Source organism: Labrus mixtus, chromosome 14 (genome assembly GCF_963584025.1).
Source record: "Labrus mixtus chromosome 14, fLabMix1.1, whole genome shotgun sequence".
Classification (NCBI taxonomy): Eukaryota; Metazoa; Chordata; class Actinopteri; order Labriformes; family Labridae; genus Labrus; species Labrus mixtus.
This window is the reverse complement of record NC_083625.1, coordinates 12,832,571-12,851,143: the sequence shown is the minus strand read 5'-3', so window position 1 is coordinate 12,851,143 and position 18,573 is coordinate 12,832,571. Positions and strand designations below refer to the sequence as shown.

The following is an 18,573-nucleotide window of genomic DNA, read 5'->3' as shown; positions in this document are numbered from 1 at the left end:
GCTGATAGGTATTTATACAGTATGTTGAGGATTGGATGGAAGCTACATGTAGGAGTGCCTATGAGCATTTGATTGTACATGTTTAAGGTTACTCCATCTGTGCACTACCCTTATGGAATGGGAGTAAGTGCATGGAGGTTCATCTATGTAGGTGTTGAGTGGGTGTGAATACACATTTGGATCATTGTTAGTAGGTGGTGGAGATGAATGTTAATGTTCTTTTTATATTAATGCATATGAGGAAAAGGATGCAAGTATCTTACATATATTAGCTTTCACAGTTTTTTTCACCATTCATAAAGGGAAAAAAATGGAGTGCTACATAAATACATTTTGAACAACAAAAAGATAGAATGAAGCAAAACATCTGCAAACAAAATGTCACTTTGTTAACCGTTAACTAAGACATTAGATTTGTTATCAGTTAATTTGTTAATTCTGAAAGCTACATGCACCCGTCTTGAGATTCCAACCATGCAAACTATTTCAAGATCCAACCTGCACAGCAGCAATAATCTACGCATCTGTCAGACCGCCAACAAACAAACATGTCTTTGTAGTTCATTGTTCTTGCTGTCTGAAGGTCTGCATTACTCTTCCGGTCATGATATTCCAACAAAAACGGTCCCGCTGCATCGGCAAGGGTCCAAATCCAGCAAAAAGATTTAATAAAAACACACAACATCCATAAAGATCCACAGATTTCCTCAAAAGTTCTGCCTTTGTTGAACTGTTTTCTCTGTACTGGTAATTCTAGAACTTAGACCTTTTGATTGTATAAATTATTGATAAATCATTATTAATGTATTTATTGGGGGAAATTAAAGTATAGAGAAAGAGCACAACATGTCAGACTCTGTAAACCTTGCACACTAGAGTGAAACAGTTTTGTGCCACAATATACAATCAAATGCAGAAAAGCTGTCAAAATGACAGCGGAAAAAAATTCAAACAAATACAGCCCCCATTTAAGTGCCCTAGAGAATATATTAAACTGAATTCTTGGATATATTATACCAATAAATGGCCAGAGATTAAAAACACTAATTTTGTATTACAACTGTTTCCTCTGAGTCACGCAGTAATTCATCAGTCAGTCAGTTAACCACAACAACATTAAAACCAAGCCTAGCACAGCTGAGTCTCAACCCCCATAAAGTTTTAGAGGCCTTATATAACTTCTTAATGCTGAGGCTTCTTTTTTTTTGCCTGGATCCTGCACCTTTTCTTCCTAAAGATTTAAAATCTTAGTTCTGTGTTCTGCACCCTGTTGGTAAAACACTCCACCACACTGAAGTTTTAAGCACTTTTTCTGTCAATGCTAGCAGACAGGAGTGACGAGGTAACATCTGAATGCACTACAAAGTCAACAGAAAGAAAAGATTTGTTTTCTCTACTGCAGGTGGGACTTAAATATGTCCAATTTCTGTAGTGCATGGCGTCTTTTGGAGTCAGCTCTGTTTCTTGAGCTTGGAAATAAGAACACTAATAACGACTCATTATTATTGAAACTAAAACGGCCCTGGTATGAAAAAGGAAGTCGCCTCAGCTGAGTGGTGATCACCCATCATTGGATTCCCAGCACCTGTGGCTGAGCCTATAAATAAGGGTCTCTTCTCCTCTCCCTCTCACTTTTTCCTCTGCTTCTTCTCCTCCCACGACTGTTTTTATTTTCTATTAATTTCCTGCACCACATACTGCACCACCTACTCACAAACACCACACCGACAATGCATGCAGTGCCCTTTACACACACACTGATAAACACCCCCTTCCCCTTTGTGCTTACAGTTGTATATTTGATTCATTAAACGAGCTACTTGTCTTGTGTTTTTTTATGAAGGTTTCTATTCCTGTTATGGCTCTACCTGACAGTCACAACAGGTCGTACTGTTTTAAATCGTGACTAGTGGAGGGCTATTTCTATTCCCGATGATACACCATTGTTTTTTTTTCTCTTTTCTCTGTGTAATGAAGAGTCTTCCCTCCTACATATTTGTTGAAAGCAGTCATTTTCCATGATGCATCCCTCCCACTCTCTCTTTCTGTCAGTGTAACGCGCTCTCACGAACGCACAAAAAGAACACAGCAGAAAAATAAACCACAGCGGCCCCTCACATCCATTGCTCTGTCCCGCTCCACAGAAACCACACTGGGCCAGCTTTCTCAGCCACCCTACTCGGCCTTGTTGTGGTGGCGGCCCCCCTTCTCCTTTGACCTCGCAATGATCCGTCGGATATTCCCTTAATCTATGGCTCTTGCATAATCTGCAGCAACATCATTTACAGAGGAACTGCCTGTCTCCTCTTGTAACTCTCTGCGGTTATCACTTAGTAACGGAGCAGAATAGAGGACTGGATGAGAGGGATGGATGGAATATAGATGGATGGATGGATGGATGAATTATTGTATAGAGTGATGATTGAAATGTATGGATATGTGGGGCATCATTCACTGCAGATTAAGTGCATATGTATATGTGTGTGTGAATGTGTGCTGCTGATTATATGTGGATGTGTGGGACTGTGAGGCGTGGATAAAGTGGACATTGTTTCACTTTGGATATGTGGACAGTGCAGTCAGGCAAAAAGGGAGGGAGAGAGGCAAAAGAAGGTTGGTCAAGAGATGTGTTTGTGTGCATGTGCGATAAAGAGAGAGAGAGTGTGTCGAGAGCATAGAAGGCTCACATGAAGAGCACTGCAGGGGGCTGGAGAGGATGCAGAAGAAAAGAGGGATAATGTTACATGTTTGTGCAATATTTTGGTGGTGTGCATGAGTGGGATGGGACAGAGAAGATGAACAGGAGGTAAATATTTTTTTGTATCGGAAAAAAGGATGAAAAGTCAGAAGGCTAAAGCCAAAAAGAATGTCAACCCGACACAATTACATGAATAAAGCTCATGAGGAATCCGTTGTGTGTAGTTTCGAAACTTAACAGCCCACAATGACTCTCACCAAACTGACTAGAACAACCAGCAAAACCTTAGAACCAAAGACAAGCCTCACACCTCTTACACCTTATAGAGAAGACTTCTACGAAGGGCATGATTCACTAAGAATTGTTTTCTGACGTAATGGCTCCAAAAACTGTGCACCATTTGCTCACGATATCTGCTCCGTCTCAAGGTTTAATTCACTAAGCATATACTGGGGCTAATGAAAGTGGTCCTGCTCCTTACAGTATGCTCTTGGTTTGTGTCAGAAAGTGGGGCAAATTGGGGAATTCCAATACTGATCATTTATTCCATAGTCATACAGAGGTAGACTTTTCTTCCTGATCACTTGCCTGTGACTTTTCTAATAAATACTACGGCACATTTACTACCTGGTCTCAGCAGATGTTTTTTCCGCTCCACTCTAATTGCGAGTGGCTGTAAGCGCTGGTGATTGTAAATCAGACGCGTTTTTGCAACGAGGATTATTATCATGGAAAGGAGACCGTTTTTCCCAAAATGACTGCATGATGGCTCATTTAAATATTTGCAACCAGCAGTGGCTCGAAGAGATGCTGTTTGCTCTGCAGCACATTTAGGGGTGGATTTAACCCCTGCGTATGCTTCATGAATTAATCAGTGTCTTTTTGATTCCTTTGCAAAGGCTAAGTGGGCACAAAAGCTGCACAATCCTTCTATGGACCAGGCCTTGAAATATTTCAATTCATAACATTTGATCTACTGCCAAAACTGTAAAATGTCCCCATTTTATTCTGGGGATATCCCAGATATAAGACACAAGCTATAAATATTAGTGGGATTTAATATTAAAACAAACTCCAAGCTTTGTGACTATTCTTCTTTTCGGGGCGGGGGCATATGTAGTATGATATAATACAAACAACTGTAAAACTTTTGACCCCTTGTGAACACACTGGCTGTATGCATAACAGAGGGGTAAATGTTTATTTTAAACTGTTCATATACCAGAAAGGTTTTTTTATCACCAGTTGTGTCACCCTTTCTTTACTTCTCCACATCCAGCCTTTACTTTATATGCCCTGCATGCACAGATGTGTTTACATTTCGTGCAAATAAATCAAATTGAAAATGAAAAAAGTGCAGAACATTGAACGTGTTATATAAGGGGAAAAGAGCTGAGAATGGATTAAGAAAGAAAGACAAACAGAAAATGACATAGGAGGAGGAAGTGGAGACAAGATTAGCAAGTGACAAGAGCTGAGCACGTCAAACTAGACTCCTGAAAGTGGGAAAAAGAAGAAAGCCAAGAAAAGATTTGTATTATACTGAAATGAATCCAACCTCGATATGTCTACCAGCTATTGTATCATCTTACTCTTATTTGGGTTACCCTTTGCAACAAAATAACAAATACAGAAACAGAAATCACATCCTATATTCTCTTAGACAAAACACAGCCAGCACTAATGGAATAATAATACTATTACAATTATTCTAACCATAGTTACAGTGCAAACAGGATGTACAAGTAGACCCTTAAGGCATAACCTCCAAATAAAGTCAGCTAACATATCTGAGTGTAGAAAACTGTCTTGGTGATGTAAGTGTCTAAGTGGTTTCGCCAACATAAAAAAAACTGGACTCATAAGTGATTATTTTACGTTTAATTTTACCGATTTTTATAATTATTTTCATATATTTAAGGCAATAAATAGAAGCGTTCAAAAACAGTTAGGTTATCACTTTACAGAGAATGAAGCCAACAAAGCTTGGATGGGGCTGTCACCAGCTGAAGATTTATAGACAGCTAGTAGTCAGCAAGCCATTAGCCCACAAGTCCTTGCACAGATTTAATATGAAATCAGTAAACAAAGTAGTTATGATTTGTGTCATCAGAATGTGGTTTGAGTTCAAGACCTAAATTAATAATATTTTAGGTAAAGACGCTAACACTTATCTACATTACACTGTGCCTGTTAGATATTTGAATAAGAAAGACTGTGTAATAATACGCCTTTTACATTTGAAGATTTTAAAAGAATCATCAAAAAATGTGCTTCCTGTTAATGACAAAGCTAATAATGACTGATGGAATTACTCTAAAACTGTCAGAAAAACTGGTGCGATACTATATTTTTTTCAAGCACAACACAGTTCTTCTCCTGTTTCCGTCCTCTGAACCGGAGTTGAGAGACCGCTAGTTTCAAGCTGATTAATATGGCTTTGGCGTGCCATAAGCTGCTGACATGCTAGCTACCAAAGTTGTTAAGAATGATTGTGAAACATTTTAGTAGTGTGGCAGAAAAAAAAACAGATGCTGTATTGATTTGGTGCTGCAAACCAGGGGTGGGGCCAGAGATTTTCATTTGATTTCAGGTGCTATTGGGGTGCTCATCTTTGGAGTGATGGTGCTCTTCAAACAGAGTGTTAGCAATTGATGTGCTGCCAACACTACTGATGCGCAAACACACCTATATGCCTACAAATGCACAATCGCACACGCAAGCATGCATAAACACCTGTCCAGGGACATTGGAAAGGTCTTTCGATGTTAAACTATAGGTGGAACATCAGCTGAAGTCAAATGTACAAGCCTGCCTACATGCACACATCTAAATGTAAAATTAAGCACGACTGAGGCAAGTGCAGGGCCTGCACACACGCAGCAAGCATTACATTTAATTTCATGCACCCTTCACCCTCAGATACTAAGATCAGACCAAATCAGCTGCCAGCATGTCAGATAATAAATTAACATTTTACCATTGCATCCTGAAGTATAAATGAGCAGAGCAAAGATATAAGTAGCGTACAAAAATTTGAAATGTGTGCCTCCAACCAAATGCATTGCATTAATACACAGCTGCTGGGAAAAACGCACACCTACCCTTTGATGTCTACTTGATAAAACAACCTGTCTGTTGCTACAGTTTAGGATGTTAAAACTCCACGTGGACTCTCATAGGGATGACTGCATATATCATCGGCAATGCTCCGACTGACTTTTCCTTTAGTGAAGTGGTGTTTCTAAATCTTTTATCAGCCCAATAAACAGCACCTGTATGAGCCTCTCTAGGTTCATCATCATCCTGTTTGAGTTTTTTTTTGTTTGCGTCTCTAAAATATACAAAAGGATCCATTGCCCATACACCCTCGTAACTGTTGCCAAACTAGCGAAAACTTGAAAAGTTGCACTCTAACTAAAAGGAAGTGTATTAATGTCTCATTGTGATTTGCTCAACGGCATTGGCCAAATTTAATCACCTGATTCCACTTTTCATTGTTGGTTTGTTTTTATGTCTTCTTTAATACTGAAATGTATAGGACTTGCATGTAAAGACATTAAAAAATATAATTAAACCATATACATTTCTTGGGGGTCTTGTGGCTAAGCTAACTTCAGCATGCCCAAACCCCTCCCTGGTGCCACCAATACAGCAAAAACAAAAAAAAATACATTTCACTCTTGCTATTCTTTGGCCAGAACTTAAACGCAAACTTACTACTGACAGAGCCTACGAGTACTCAGCCTCCCAAGAGCATGTGCTTCCATGTGTCCTTAACACATCCCCATGCTTTTCTGGAACTAAAACATCGGGAGACCTCCTTTCATGAGAAACCTGACAGACTACAACACATGCAACTGTTGTCCACAAGGCAAGTAAGAAAACAAACAAGGGTATATCCTTCATGCGTTTCCTTTCTGCAACTAACCAACAAATGAGAACTATTTTCATCAACGTATTTTATGTGTACCACCATCAGACAACACACCAAAGAAAAAAAATAGAAGCAATGCATATATGTAAAAAGGCAAAGAGAAGCATTTTTCCCTCCAATATATTTCAGCAATGGTTCTGGCCACAGTTATTTTTTAAGTTTTGTATGCAACAGCAATAATCCTCTCCCTGCATGTGAACTAAGTTTCATATCAGTCTATCATGAGGTTGAATCCACGGTCAGATCACATGTATGCAACAGAACACCAATTATGAAACCGTCGGTAAGACTTACTGATGAAACCTCCGTATCGTTCCCTGTGGCTACAGCCGGAGCTGCTGCAGCTGCAGCTGCTGCCTCCTGAGCCGCCGCCTTCATGGCCGCCGCCTTTCTCAGCTCCCTGTTAGCTTGAAGAGTGGAGAAGTAGTTGACCGCTGCAAACTCAATCAGGGCGGAGAACACAAAGGCAAAGCAAACAGCGATGAACCAATCCATGGCTGTGGCATAGGATACTTTTGGGAGGGAGTGGCGGGCGCTGATACTGAGTGTTGTCATGGTCAAAACAGTGGTGATCCCTGTAAACAAAGAGGAGATAGAGTTACAGAAAATCATTAAATATCTGGTTATGATTGGCTTTTTGGATATGTCTTTACCTTGTGTTTAAAAGTTAGAAAATGTTTGGTCATAAATCATCATTAGATATTTTAGGAATGTGCTTTACTGCAGAGTTAAGTGAAACTCTGTGTTGTTAGCTTAGTGTTTGGTTAAAACCGGAAGCACATAAAAAAAAAATGCTTCCCTGGCCCTTTCCACAAAAAAATAGGTAATGGTTGCCTTTACAAAATCTGTGAAGTTTACTAACTAGAACATTATCTCCCAATTAATTTAAGCACAAACAGACACGACAATGAGGATCCACATCACCTTTGTGTCAGCAAAAGCAGTAAAACCCCCACAGATTCTTAGGTTAACATTTTTACCATGTAAGCTAGCTAAGTTAACATTTTTACCATGTTTACAGAATCAATGCTAAGCTAAGTGCCTCCTGGCCATGGAGCTTAATGCACAAAGCCAATATGTTTTTTTCTCAATTTGCACTATCCCTTATACGTGGTTTTGTGAAATGGCTAAATTGAACACTGTGTACGATGTAAGCCTGTCCTTTATCTTAAATCTTGATCTAGTAATTTTTACCCTTGTAGGGCATTCCCAGATTGGAAAAAATACTGTACATGTACAAGTCAATAATGCCATAATGGTGCATGGAAAAAGAATGCCATGTGTTGAATGATACATAGTTGTAATTAAGCACCAACTCTTCATTCAGTGAGTAGTGATATTCCTGAGAGAAATGAGTATCTGAATGTCTTTGTTTGCTTCTCTGTGACTCAACACATGGGAATGTTTGTCAATGAACAACAATGGAGAGGCTTGATTATGGGAGATCACTGCAATCAGCTTGATTTGAATGAACAAACATATACATACACGTACATGTTAGGAAATAATGAGGATAAATTGCTCCCATTTAGCCCCTCATCTGACTCCAGAGTGCCTTTTCTCATTATTTATATATTAAACCTCAGGGCTTCTCAGCAAAGTTATTTTAGCAGTTAAGTGGCAAACAAAAATGGCAGCATCTCGGTGGATATTGCCATTTCAACTGTCTTCGCAAAATCAACCATCTGGCTAAGAACGTCTGGGATCACTTCAGCATTGCAGAAGCAAAGCAAATGAGGCACTCTTGTCTTCTGTGTTTGTTGGAGCACAATACAGCGGTCTTGATTCACAGATAAGTCTCAGCATGCACCTTCATCAGTGATACACAGGTCTCAAAACTTTCAACAAACCATAAGGTGATGAACGTGTTTACTTCCCCAAATATTACTGCATCCCTATCGCCAGAGTACTGAACAGAAGCAATATGATTATTATTTTTTGGACTCAATCTGTGGTTAAAGATCCAGAATGCAGAAGGTCTCTTGGCAGAGAGGCAGATAATATTTTCTTGAAAAAGGGCTAAATTTAACTTGAAAATAACTTGGATGGCAATGGCAGTGTGTTAGTCAAAAATAGCCCCGGTTCCTTTCTCTAAACTAATTCAACAAAAGCTGTTTGTAATATAACATGGCAACAACAAATCATTACATGAATTGAAAGCACATAAATGCTGAAGAATTGTACTGAGTAAACAATGGTTTATCCCAAGGAATATCTTTGACATATGGCAGCAGCTCTGTTTCATGGCCCTGAACTAGAATGTCAGGCCATGTGGCATTTTAGTTCAGTGAAGCCCGCCAAAAAGTCACGTCAGTAATCTGTCCATAAGGGGACTAACCCATGCCCCCGCTTTTGCACTCTAATAAAAGAGACCACATATCTGCACACATTCTTGAGCAATGCAACCACTCAGATGACAGGACCCAATGCCACAAAGCATTTGCCAACATTTGTTTATCCCTTAATAAGCATTGTACAATACAAGGCACTGGTGGAATGTGCAGAATATGTTTTTTATATTTTAGAAGACAAATGATTTCAATGGATTTAGAGAAGGACAATGACATGTTTTTGATATAGTTTTCTTAGCTAAATCAAGGCTGCTCTATGCTGTTTGATGTCCGTCGAAAGTTCTCGGAAACTTCTGGCCATTCTACAATTCACTTAGCAGACGCTTTTATCCAAAGCGACGTACATCAGAGACCATGGCTCCAGATTGATGCTTGGGCTGGAACAACTCTGCATGGATCTAAGGCCATTCATAAATTCTCTTAGATACATGGTAGTTTGAATGTTGCACAAACAAAGGTTCATGGGTGTGCATTTTAGAACCACTTTTGAAGTATCAAACTATCTGAACATGTCAAAATAAGGCAGCTTTTGCCTCTAGTGAAACGCCTCTTCCTCACTTATCTCTGACTTGCCTGGATTCTATCCTTATTAAGTCAGAGAAAGATGCTGACAATGAACATCCCTTTTAATGGCCCATTAACAAAGTATATATCCAATTCACTTTCATCAAGCTAAAGCAAGCAGGGAAAAAGGTCCATTGAGCCCTGCTGTCCATGCTTTTACCAAATGTGCGCGGTAGTTGTACTCATTTCATTAGCAGTGGAGGAACTTATGGGGGATTTAATGCACTTGCTAATGTCTCAGAAGCATTTTCCTTTCCACTCAACACTTGCAGCAATGAAAGCTAGCAACTCTTGTATGAAATCTCCTCCCATAGACAAGCAATGCACACTGTCTCAAGCTTGAGTACAAGTTAAATGATCGCTAAAGGGGAGGAGAGACATTGAAAGAAAGCCTGTCAGGGTAGGAGGGAGAGGCAAGAGAAAAAGACAGAAAGAAAAGAAAGAACGAGTGTGGGAGGGAGGGGGATGAAATATAAAGACAGGAAAGAGATGAAATGCTTGGGGCGTTTATGTGCTTTTATAGGGGGGAAAAAAGCAAGGTACAAATTAGGCCATACTCAATTAAGTCTGTGAGACTTGTGCTCAAGGGACTTTCAGCTCTTAGAGAGGTTGTTGACAATCCAGCACACCACATACTATGACTTAGTACTTAATGTACTCTCAGGGTGGAGCACATCCATATGGCAATTTCCCTTCTCTTCAGTGTTACCTCATTTTCAACTTCCCATCTCATGCAATATCAAAAAGCATTAAATAAACTTCAATAATGGTATTTTTAGGACAAATTGCATTCTATTCTTAATAGCAGAAACATATGGAACCTCTATTTGTAGCTCCAAGCACTTTATAGGAGCTCATAAGCAGGACGCTGTGATATAAGAATCAAACTTTATCACAGTTTGAAGATAAAGTTAAGCCTTTTTGCCATAAAAAATCCAATATGTGGTATTTTATTTCTTCAATAAAACATCTTCTGAAATAGTGTACATCCCTTGGGTTAGCCCAGAGCTCCTTTTTAACAACAGCTGATACAGAGAAAGAGACGTTTTTTTTTTCATCGTACTCCACAATATTGAGTGAAACAAAAACAGCAGGACGAGTGAGGTTAATGAGTTGCCACAGATGTGCTTTCAGCATGGGGTTCTCAACTTCTACACCATCACTAATGATTGGGATCTATTCTCTGAAGAAGTGCGCAGGCTTGTCGGAGCTCTGGCTTATTTCCAAAGACGAGTGCAGACGTACAGAACCGTAACCTATCAGAGCTGAGAATGCTACTCCGCTCTCAGCTGCAGCTTGTTGAAGATTAACGCAAGGAGAAATTTAAATTGAAAAACATTCGCAAGAATTCCCAGAACCTTTTGCACACTGTTCCCCATTATTTTTCTCTGTCCTTCGTCTCCATCTCCCTGTATCTCCCTCTTTCCACTTAGTCTCTGTCTTTGTTCACTGTCTCTCACCCTCTCTGCTCCCCAGGCAAGATCTTGATGGCAACTGTAGCGTAATGTAATGTGAGCAAGCGGAACCTGTGAGTGCTCGGATGATGGCCAAGTAAACATCCTCCCTCTCTTGGCCCCTTCCATGTCCAATTTTTCAAAAAAGGACATTTATTCCCAGTTAATTCAGCCGCACTACAGTGGAGGAGGAATCGACATAACCGACAGTAGAAGGTGATGTTCTATGGGCTTCTTTGCATAGTTTTAACCAATTAGGATGCAGTAAATAGAGGAAGTATGTTGGCTTAAAGTTTTGCAGAGAAGGACACACACTGGGGTCAAGCAGTGGGCGGTGAGCTGATAAATCCAGGAAATTTCCATTTGAGCTATAAGAGCTGAAGTTGAGTAATGGAAGGTCAAAACTTTTCATTGTAAGACACTACACCATAAGGGAGGACCCATGGCAGGAGCATTGGAAAATCTCCTTCTCCCTTGTTCTACCAAGCATATTGATGTGAATTCCATTTTCTTTTACACATTACAGTTCTTAGTGTTTTCAATCTTGCAAAATGACAACTGAGAAGACTGCTACGTTATCTGCAAAATCGTTTCTGGCACGAGAATACGTTCTGATTGTCTAAATGACTCCAAACCAGCCAGAAAGTTATGGGCAGCATGTGTTCCTTTCCATGTGTCCTCGGTCTGCTAATTTACATGATTTTGGAAAATGAGCTCGGAAGTTGTACAGCTGAAAATGAGAATAATGAAAGCTCACCAAACACAGTCCGAGCTGGAACGGATTCCTTATTAATCCAGAATGAGACTTGGGCCAGGATGACAGTCATAATGCAGGGAATGTAAGTCTGGATGAGGAAGAAGCCCATTTTCCTCTGTAGGTGGAAGTGGACGGTCATGATGACATATTCACCTGACAGGGGGAACACAAGTTAGCTTTTCTGGTGGCAGATATGCAATTTACAGAAACAATTGATGTATCATCCATTCATGAACATATGTTTGTGCAAAAACAATCATACTGTTGATAACTGCTTCATCAGACTTAGAATGCTAATAATGGAATTATTAATCAATCGTTTTGCTTGTATGCATATTGATTTATGTTATAACCACAGTCTACACTCAAATATGCAATTCAGAAATCAACATACTCAACACATACAGTACAATTGATTAGATTTCTGTTCACATTTCTGCTCACCTGTATTGGACTTTAGCCTCTCACTTGACACTGTTTGACCAATGAGGTCGTACTGAAGTAAACTGGATGATTCCTTTGGCACCTCAACAGAAGACATGGGACCTTTCTTCCAGGTATACACAATCTCACTGATGGGGTAGGCATCTAGGGCAGGATACATGAAGAGCTATGTTAAAAATGCTGGATGCTTTATTTTCTTTCTTTTTTTCAATAATTTTGGACTCAAAGTGCAAAGTAACTTAAAGTTACTTTGAAATGTTCAGAGGATGGCTTAAAATACATGACAGTCTTTAATGCTTCAACGGTGTCTGGCATTCAAAGTTGACCTTTCCCACTAATAAGAAATCAAATAAGCATACAAACCGTCAAGCCTTGAAAACAAACCTGCATGTCAGTATGCTGAAAAAGTTCTTAGACATCATCCTTGAGCCAAAAAAAGCACGTTCTTGTACTTTCAAAGAATTTGACCCATGACACTGATGTTCAAAGGGAAAGCAGCAACTATGTCTTGTTGTAGCTGATACAAAATAACAGTTACAGATAACCTTGACACTTTTCATTTTGTACAACGTTTTCAGGATAGGGCCTTATATATACAATTACATTTACCCACATGTACTGTGTATGACATTTCCAATTGAAATCTTTGCCAATGCACTGTCAGATTCCCCCATCAGTCACTGTCTCGACGACAGACTGATCATTTTAGAGTGACACCATCTGTCAGAACAGCAAGGCTTCAAAAGCAAACAAACCAACAAACTCACAACTCCCAAACTTGAGTGGGCAGGCGTGGCCATCCATCGGGAAGTTCATCAGACGCATGGGGCACTCAGCGTTTATAGTCAATCTGAAAGAATAATAAAATGTTTACAGGAAGGGTTTGACTTTTTTGTTGTTACACTGAAACATTTTATAAACTGAATATTTAAGAGTTTGTATCACATCCTAGAAATATATCTTATGCTGTTTTAGAGAAAGATGTAACTTTACCTCAAACTAAGGTCACTTTTCATGTGAGTGAATATTTGGATGAAATAACTTAATTATCAAATGTTTTTAAGTATGTTTGAGCCACCTAATTACTTTTAAAATCACATTTTGTGCCATCAGTAACTCGAGGGGATTCATTTTTTCATGCTACACATCGTCTTTTTGGAACGGAAGCGGAGTCATGTTTGTTTGAATTGCCTTCCAGGGCCTGTTTTCAGTATCAGATGCCACATATCATGTTTTTTTTGGAAAAGCACTCCTCATTTCTTTTCATGTCTGTGCATATTCTTGGACGTTTGTTTGTTTGATTTGCTGTCCAGGTCTGCGCTCTATTCCGGTCTTGGCTGGGTTTGGAGCTGACTGTCCAGCACTGTTTACCTCATGGTGTAGAGGATAGTTCCGTTCTGCATGATGCGGAACAGCTTGTTGGGGGTGGTCATGTTGTGCGAGATCGACCTCTTGCCATTCCGGAAAAAGGTGTCGGGTGTCCAGATATTGCTGACCATCAGGTTGTTGAGCCGCAGGATCTCGATGGGGCCCTCGAATTTTAGCCGCTCGTCGATCCAAGTCTGACGAAAGAACACGTCCATGGTGTATTCCTGGGTGGGAGGTGAGAGTGTGAATTGAGGATGTGTTGACTACCATCTCTACCATGTCTCCTTCTACTGCTGCTGGTGCTGCTTCTGCTGCTAGTATCTCCAGTACCCCCGGAGAGAATAACAGATGGGTTTATGAGCCGTGGTTTTGATGGACCTGCTGGTGGATTTCTGGCAATCTGATTACTTGTTTTTTTTTTATTTATGGACTATTCATATGGTGCTACCAGTATAAAAAAGCCAGGCTGTTCCTGCTGTTATTAGTATTATGATTGGAAAAAAATTAAGAAAATATATCAAATTCCTTCTTTACACAATTCAGCTCAAACTGAAGACATTAAACATAATTTTTCTCATTTTTTTTAAAGGTTATTTGAGCTTTTATCTTATTTTCTATGCCCTGTCAGATATTAAAATAAACTGAATTTACTGATTGGTGACTGATGATCTTATAAAACATGAATAATTACGTTATTTATAGACTTTATTTCATCTACAGAGTAAGCATAAACTCTTCAATAAGTGTCTATCCTGGATGCTTTTAGATCAAATGGAAGGCCTGATTCCCTGGAGAGCCTTTTAAATGCCTCTCTATGGAACTGTCACCAGCATATCACATGATAGTTCAAGCAGGCTATAGATGCAGGAAAACAGTGTCTAAAGCCTAAGCAGGACAACAGATATACAGTGCTCAGCCTATCCCATGTCAGGAGTGGAAAACTATCCCCATCCCAACATCAGCCACATCTCTCTCTCTCTCTCTCTCTCTGGCGAGGGGATTGTCAACCAGATTAAAATCCTAAGCTGCACTAATGACATCCAGCCCAAATGCTGGAATAATGAAGGCTGGGAGGACCATTACTTGAGATGCCAATGCACAGAGATGCCGGGAAGACTGGACATATTCTTTTTTTTTTCTGTTTGTGTATTGACGTTGACTTTGATAACAAGTGATGAAACATGTGCGTGTGCATGTCAGCCAGTGAAATCAGCCTGTGTGTGTGTGTGTGTGTGTGTGTGTGTGTGTGTGTGTGTGTGTGTGTGTGTGTGTGTGTGTGTGTGTGTGTGTGTGTGTGTGTGTGTGTGTGTGTGTGTGTGTGTTTCAGCAGTCAGCATATCTTACATACCATCTCAACATCTGAAACAGGTCCAAAGCTGGTGACAAAGATGTCAGTTTTGACCTCTGTAACTGGACCTACAGCAGAGGGATAAGTAAGTTGCTTTGATGCAGAAAAAAGACAACAACTTCTGAAGAGATATTTAAAGGTTTTTTTTTCTAAAACAAGGATAGAGATATTTTTTTATATATAGTCTCATAAAGAAAGAAGGGTAACTGACTCAAATCGGCTTCAACAACGACAGGGCATGAAATGGATTCCAAACTGTATTCAAATTGTTTCCTGTCATTAGCTGGTAATTTTATCATCATTGTATAACAAAAGAAATTATTTTCCGTGTTAGATGACTTTAGCACAATATACTGAATCAAAATGAGACACACACAACTCATGGAGTAAAACTTTTCTTTCAGGCAGAATGAAATAATTTAATAATTTTTGGAGCAATATTTTATACAATACAACATGACACGGTCATGGGCATACCTCCAAATCCAGGTCGCAGCCTGTTGTCATAGCCATCCAGTAATCTATCCAATATGCGCGTGATGTTATCCAAATAGATACTGGTGTCACCGTTCTTATTTCCCCAAACACTGCTTGCACTGTAACCAAAGTGCATAAGCAATATTGAGAGTTCATTCAAATGGATTAAGAACATTGGAAAATACAGAGTTTCAAAATGCACATCGATCCACAGTCTTTAATTCCCGTGCGTAAAAGTCGGAGAACATGCAGAGGAAAGAGTTGTCATACTCACCAAGCCAGAAATAAGCAAGTTAAAAGGAAAGCCATCCCTCGCAAACACCCCACAATTAGAAATCCCTGGTCAACTTTCAAAATCAGCATATTCCATCGTTTAGAAACATGATTAAACGCGCGTCAGGTCTTCTTTTAGTTGTGAACCGTGCGAGGATATCGCGCCAGTCCAACACGACTTCACTTTCCCTCTAGTGCGGTTGCGCCCGCCTCAGCCTGAATCGCTCAGTTGGAAAAACCTGAAGAGTTTTTAAGAGAGTGAAGAGGAGGGACGAGGGGGGCTTTAGCGTCCACCGAAGAAGGCATTTTACAAGAAATACACTGGTCTCACATGCAACGTGGATATTGACAGAGCGTGTGTGTTGAGTGGTTGCTGTGTCTATTTGATTATGGGATTTAAGGGAAAGGAGAGGAATAGAAACAGAAAGAGAGGGGAGGGAGAAGTGTAAGAATTCTTGCATAAACACAATTCTCAGAAATAAATTGCCACTATAAGGAGGGACCTCTTGAATTCAGAATAATTTGTGAATTATATATTTTTCACTATCAACTTGGAAGCTTTTGTTACCAGTACGTATTTGGCCCCTGCAAAGACAAAAAAATGCTACTCCACATAAAGCATGCTGAACTGTGATTCATATATTGGTTGGGTGGTTGAGTGGAGTAGGTGGTAGATACATTTAGTGCAACTACAAACTCACAATATCCATGGATGAGGAGCAAGGAAACCTCACCATACAGCCAAAATCAGCTGTTTCAACCAGAATGACATAAGCTGATTTCTATTGCAGAAACAGAATTAAATAATTTGCATCACTTGTGCAGTAAGTGGCAGTGTGAAAACCACCAACTCTTCAGTTTAGTCACGGGGGGGAAATAAGAAGTTTAACCTTGTTGGGAGTAGAATTTGTACTTTTTTGGTGAGTCTAGTTTCAGTTTTGGGTGGAAAGTTTCACCAGTGGCCCCTTCAGTGGTACTTTATTAAAAAAAACCATATAAGTAACTTTAGCCCTACTTGACACTAAAGGGTAGACCCATATATATTGTGATGTATGAATAAGGAAAACCAATCAAAGATCTGATGTTTTCTGATGTTCCAGTGTCAACGCACGTCTTCACTGCATCACTTCTCCATTGATCAGTGAACTAGAATATGTTTTTTCGGCACGTCATTACTTTTTAATTATAAGTGGTATCATAGTCATGTTATCAATAATTCATTCTGAGGCAGAAGAAAAATATAGGATATTCTTCTGACAGCATTGAAATGTGGGGAATGATTACGCAACATAATCCTTCAACTCTGTTCTCTTTGTAGTCCAAACAGAAGTTATATAATCATCTCAAAACATGATTAAAATCATATGCAAACAACAATGGATCAGTTTCAGGTCAAGTGAACCCAGAGTTAGTCCGTTCAAAGGGGATTAGACAAAACTGTAATAGATCTGATGAAAGCATTCCTCTCTGGTTGCACTAAAAAACTTGGGTTAGTGCTGCTAGATTTAGCTCCATCGTTATAATAAAGGTAAACTTTTCTGAAGGATTTCAAGTTCGCATAAAGTAAAACTTTGTTTCCACATGTAATACACTAGAGTGAATGGATTTCCTCAGAGACACGACAGTGATACAACATCTGTTGGTTGGTCTAGGCGGTTAATCTGACACATATACAACCACACTGGAAGTACTGGGGATCAAGCAAACATCTTTTGATACGTTCTCAGTCTGCAGTACAACCTACTATCCAAAAGTTGCAGGGAAAGAGGAAAAATACGTTGTAGCAGTTGTAGGAGTAGAATTGGCAGGTGTGACCTTAATTTATGTAATAACATTTTAGGGGGGATATCTGTAGGGGTAGTAGACAAAGATGCGGTGGTTTGCGATGGGGTGGGGTGTCTGTTGAGATTAACCTTTAAATTATTCGTCAACAATTTGCTGTTTCAGTTTCCCTTTTGGCACGCTGGTTGACAGAGTAATCCGACCCCAATGCTGTGATCAACTTGATCTTATCAACCGGGGTCAGCTCTTTTACGCACTACCCACGAAATGCTTCTGACCTGATTCACTTTGCTGGCACTAGATGAGCCTATGGATGATCCAGGATGACTTACTTTGTGCTAGTGCTTAGCATGTTATGCGATGGCTTCTAGCATCACAAGTAAGCAGAGGACCACATGTACAGTGCACACACACACACACATGAGTTGGACACACATACTCACACGACATAGTCAAGGACCATTACTCTTAATCCACCTCTATAGCTGGTAGCTGTAAGTATCATGCACTTGACACACCCACACAGTCGTTATTAATCTCTGCTTTTTAGGCATGTGACCTATAATAAAATCTGTTACTTGGACAATATTAGCATAATACTGTATCATCGCTGTACTGTACTGAGTTCATTTGTTCATTTTGTCTGACTGTCAGATGGATATAATAGCATGCTAAGTAGCTAGGTGCTTCTTCTAAATGGCCGAATAGCAGACAGAATGACTGATTTCGGGATTGCTTCTCAAAAAGTAAAAGCCTGCCTTCCTGACTTAAACACCGTCTCCCCGGATACCGAGCGTGCTCCGTCAGTCACTGAGCCAACATCCACAGTTTGTGATGCAGAGAAGCAGATGGTGAGACGCGCTAAATTTAGAGATACATAAATGCAGATCATAGAATAAAAACAGATACCATAATCCTAAAAGTCAAGAGAGTCAACGAGATTATTGTCAACCCAGGTGAATCCTTTGACAGGTTTAACTGATATGGTGCCATACTTCAAGCCAAGAAATCAAGTTATCAATGCTACCTGGCCAAAGTTACATCTTTTCTATAATCAGTCTTTAGTTTTTAAAGTCCATGTCAAGTGAAGAATGTTAAAGGACTGAAGGCTAATACACCT

The 18,573-nt window shown here is 39.7% G+C and overlaps 1 protein-coding gene across 1 annotated transcript in view; it reads right to left on the bottom strand.

The window, feature by feature from the left end:
• Window positions 1–16,038, bottom strand: part of gabra6b (gamma-aminobutyric acid type A receptor subunit alpha6b) — a 30,293-nt gene extending 14,255 nt beyond the window's left edge. Inside the window, exons 1-8 of the mRNA XM_061055135.1 lie at window positions 15,673–16,038; window positions 15,399–15,517; window positions 14,922–14,989; window positions 13,577–13,797; window positions 12,973–13,055; window positions 12,206–12,349; window positions 11,762–11,914; window positions 6,930–7,210 (exon numbers count right to left, since the gene is read on the bottom strand). Of these exons, the coding sequence (XP_060911118.1) occupies window positions 6,930–7,210; window positions 11,762–11,914; window positions 12,206–12,349; window positions 12,973–13,055; window positions 13,577–13,797; window positions 14,922–14,989; window positions 15,399–15,517; window positions 15,673–15,761 (1,158 nt within the window). The 5' untranslated portion in view covers window positions 15,762–16,038. The remainder of the gene's footprint in view (window positions 1–6,929; window positions 7,211–11,761; window positions 11,915–12,205; window positions 12,350–12,972; window positions 13,056–13,576; window positions 13,798–14,921; window positions 14,990–15,398; window positions 15,518–15,672) is intronic.
• Between the last annotated feature and the right edge of the window lie 2,535 nt (window positions 16,039–18,573).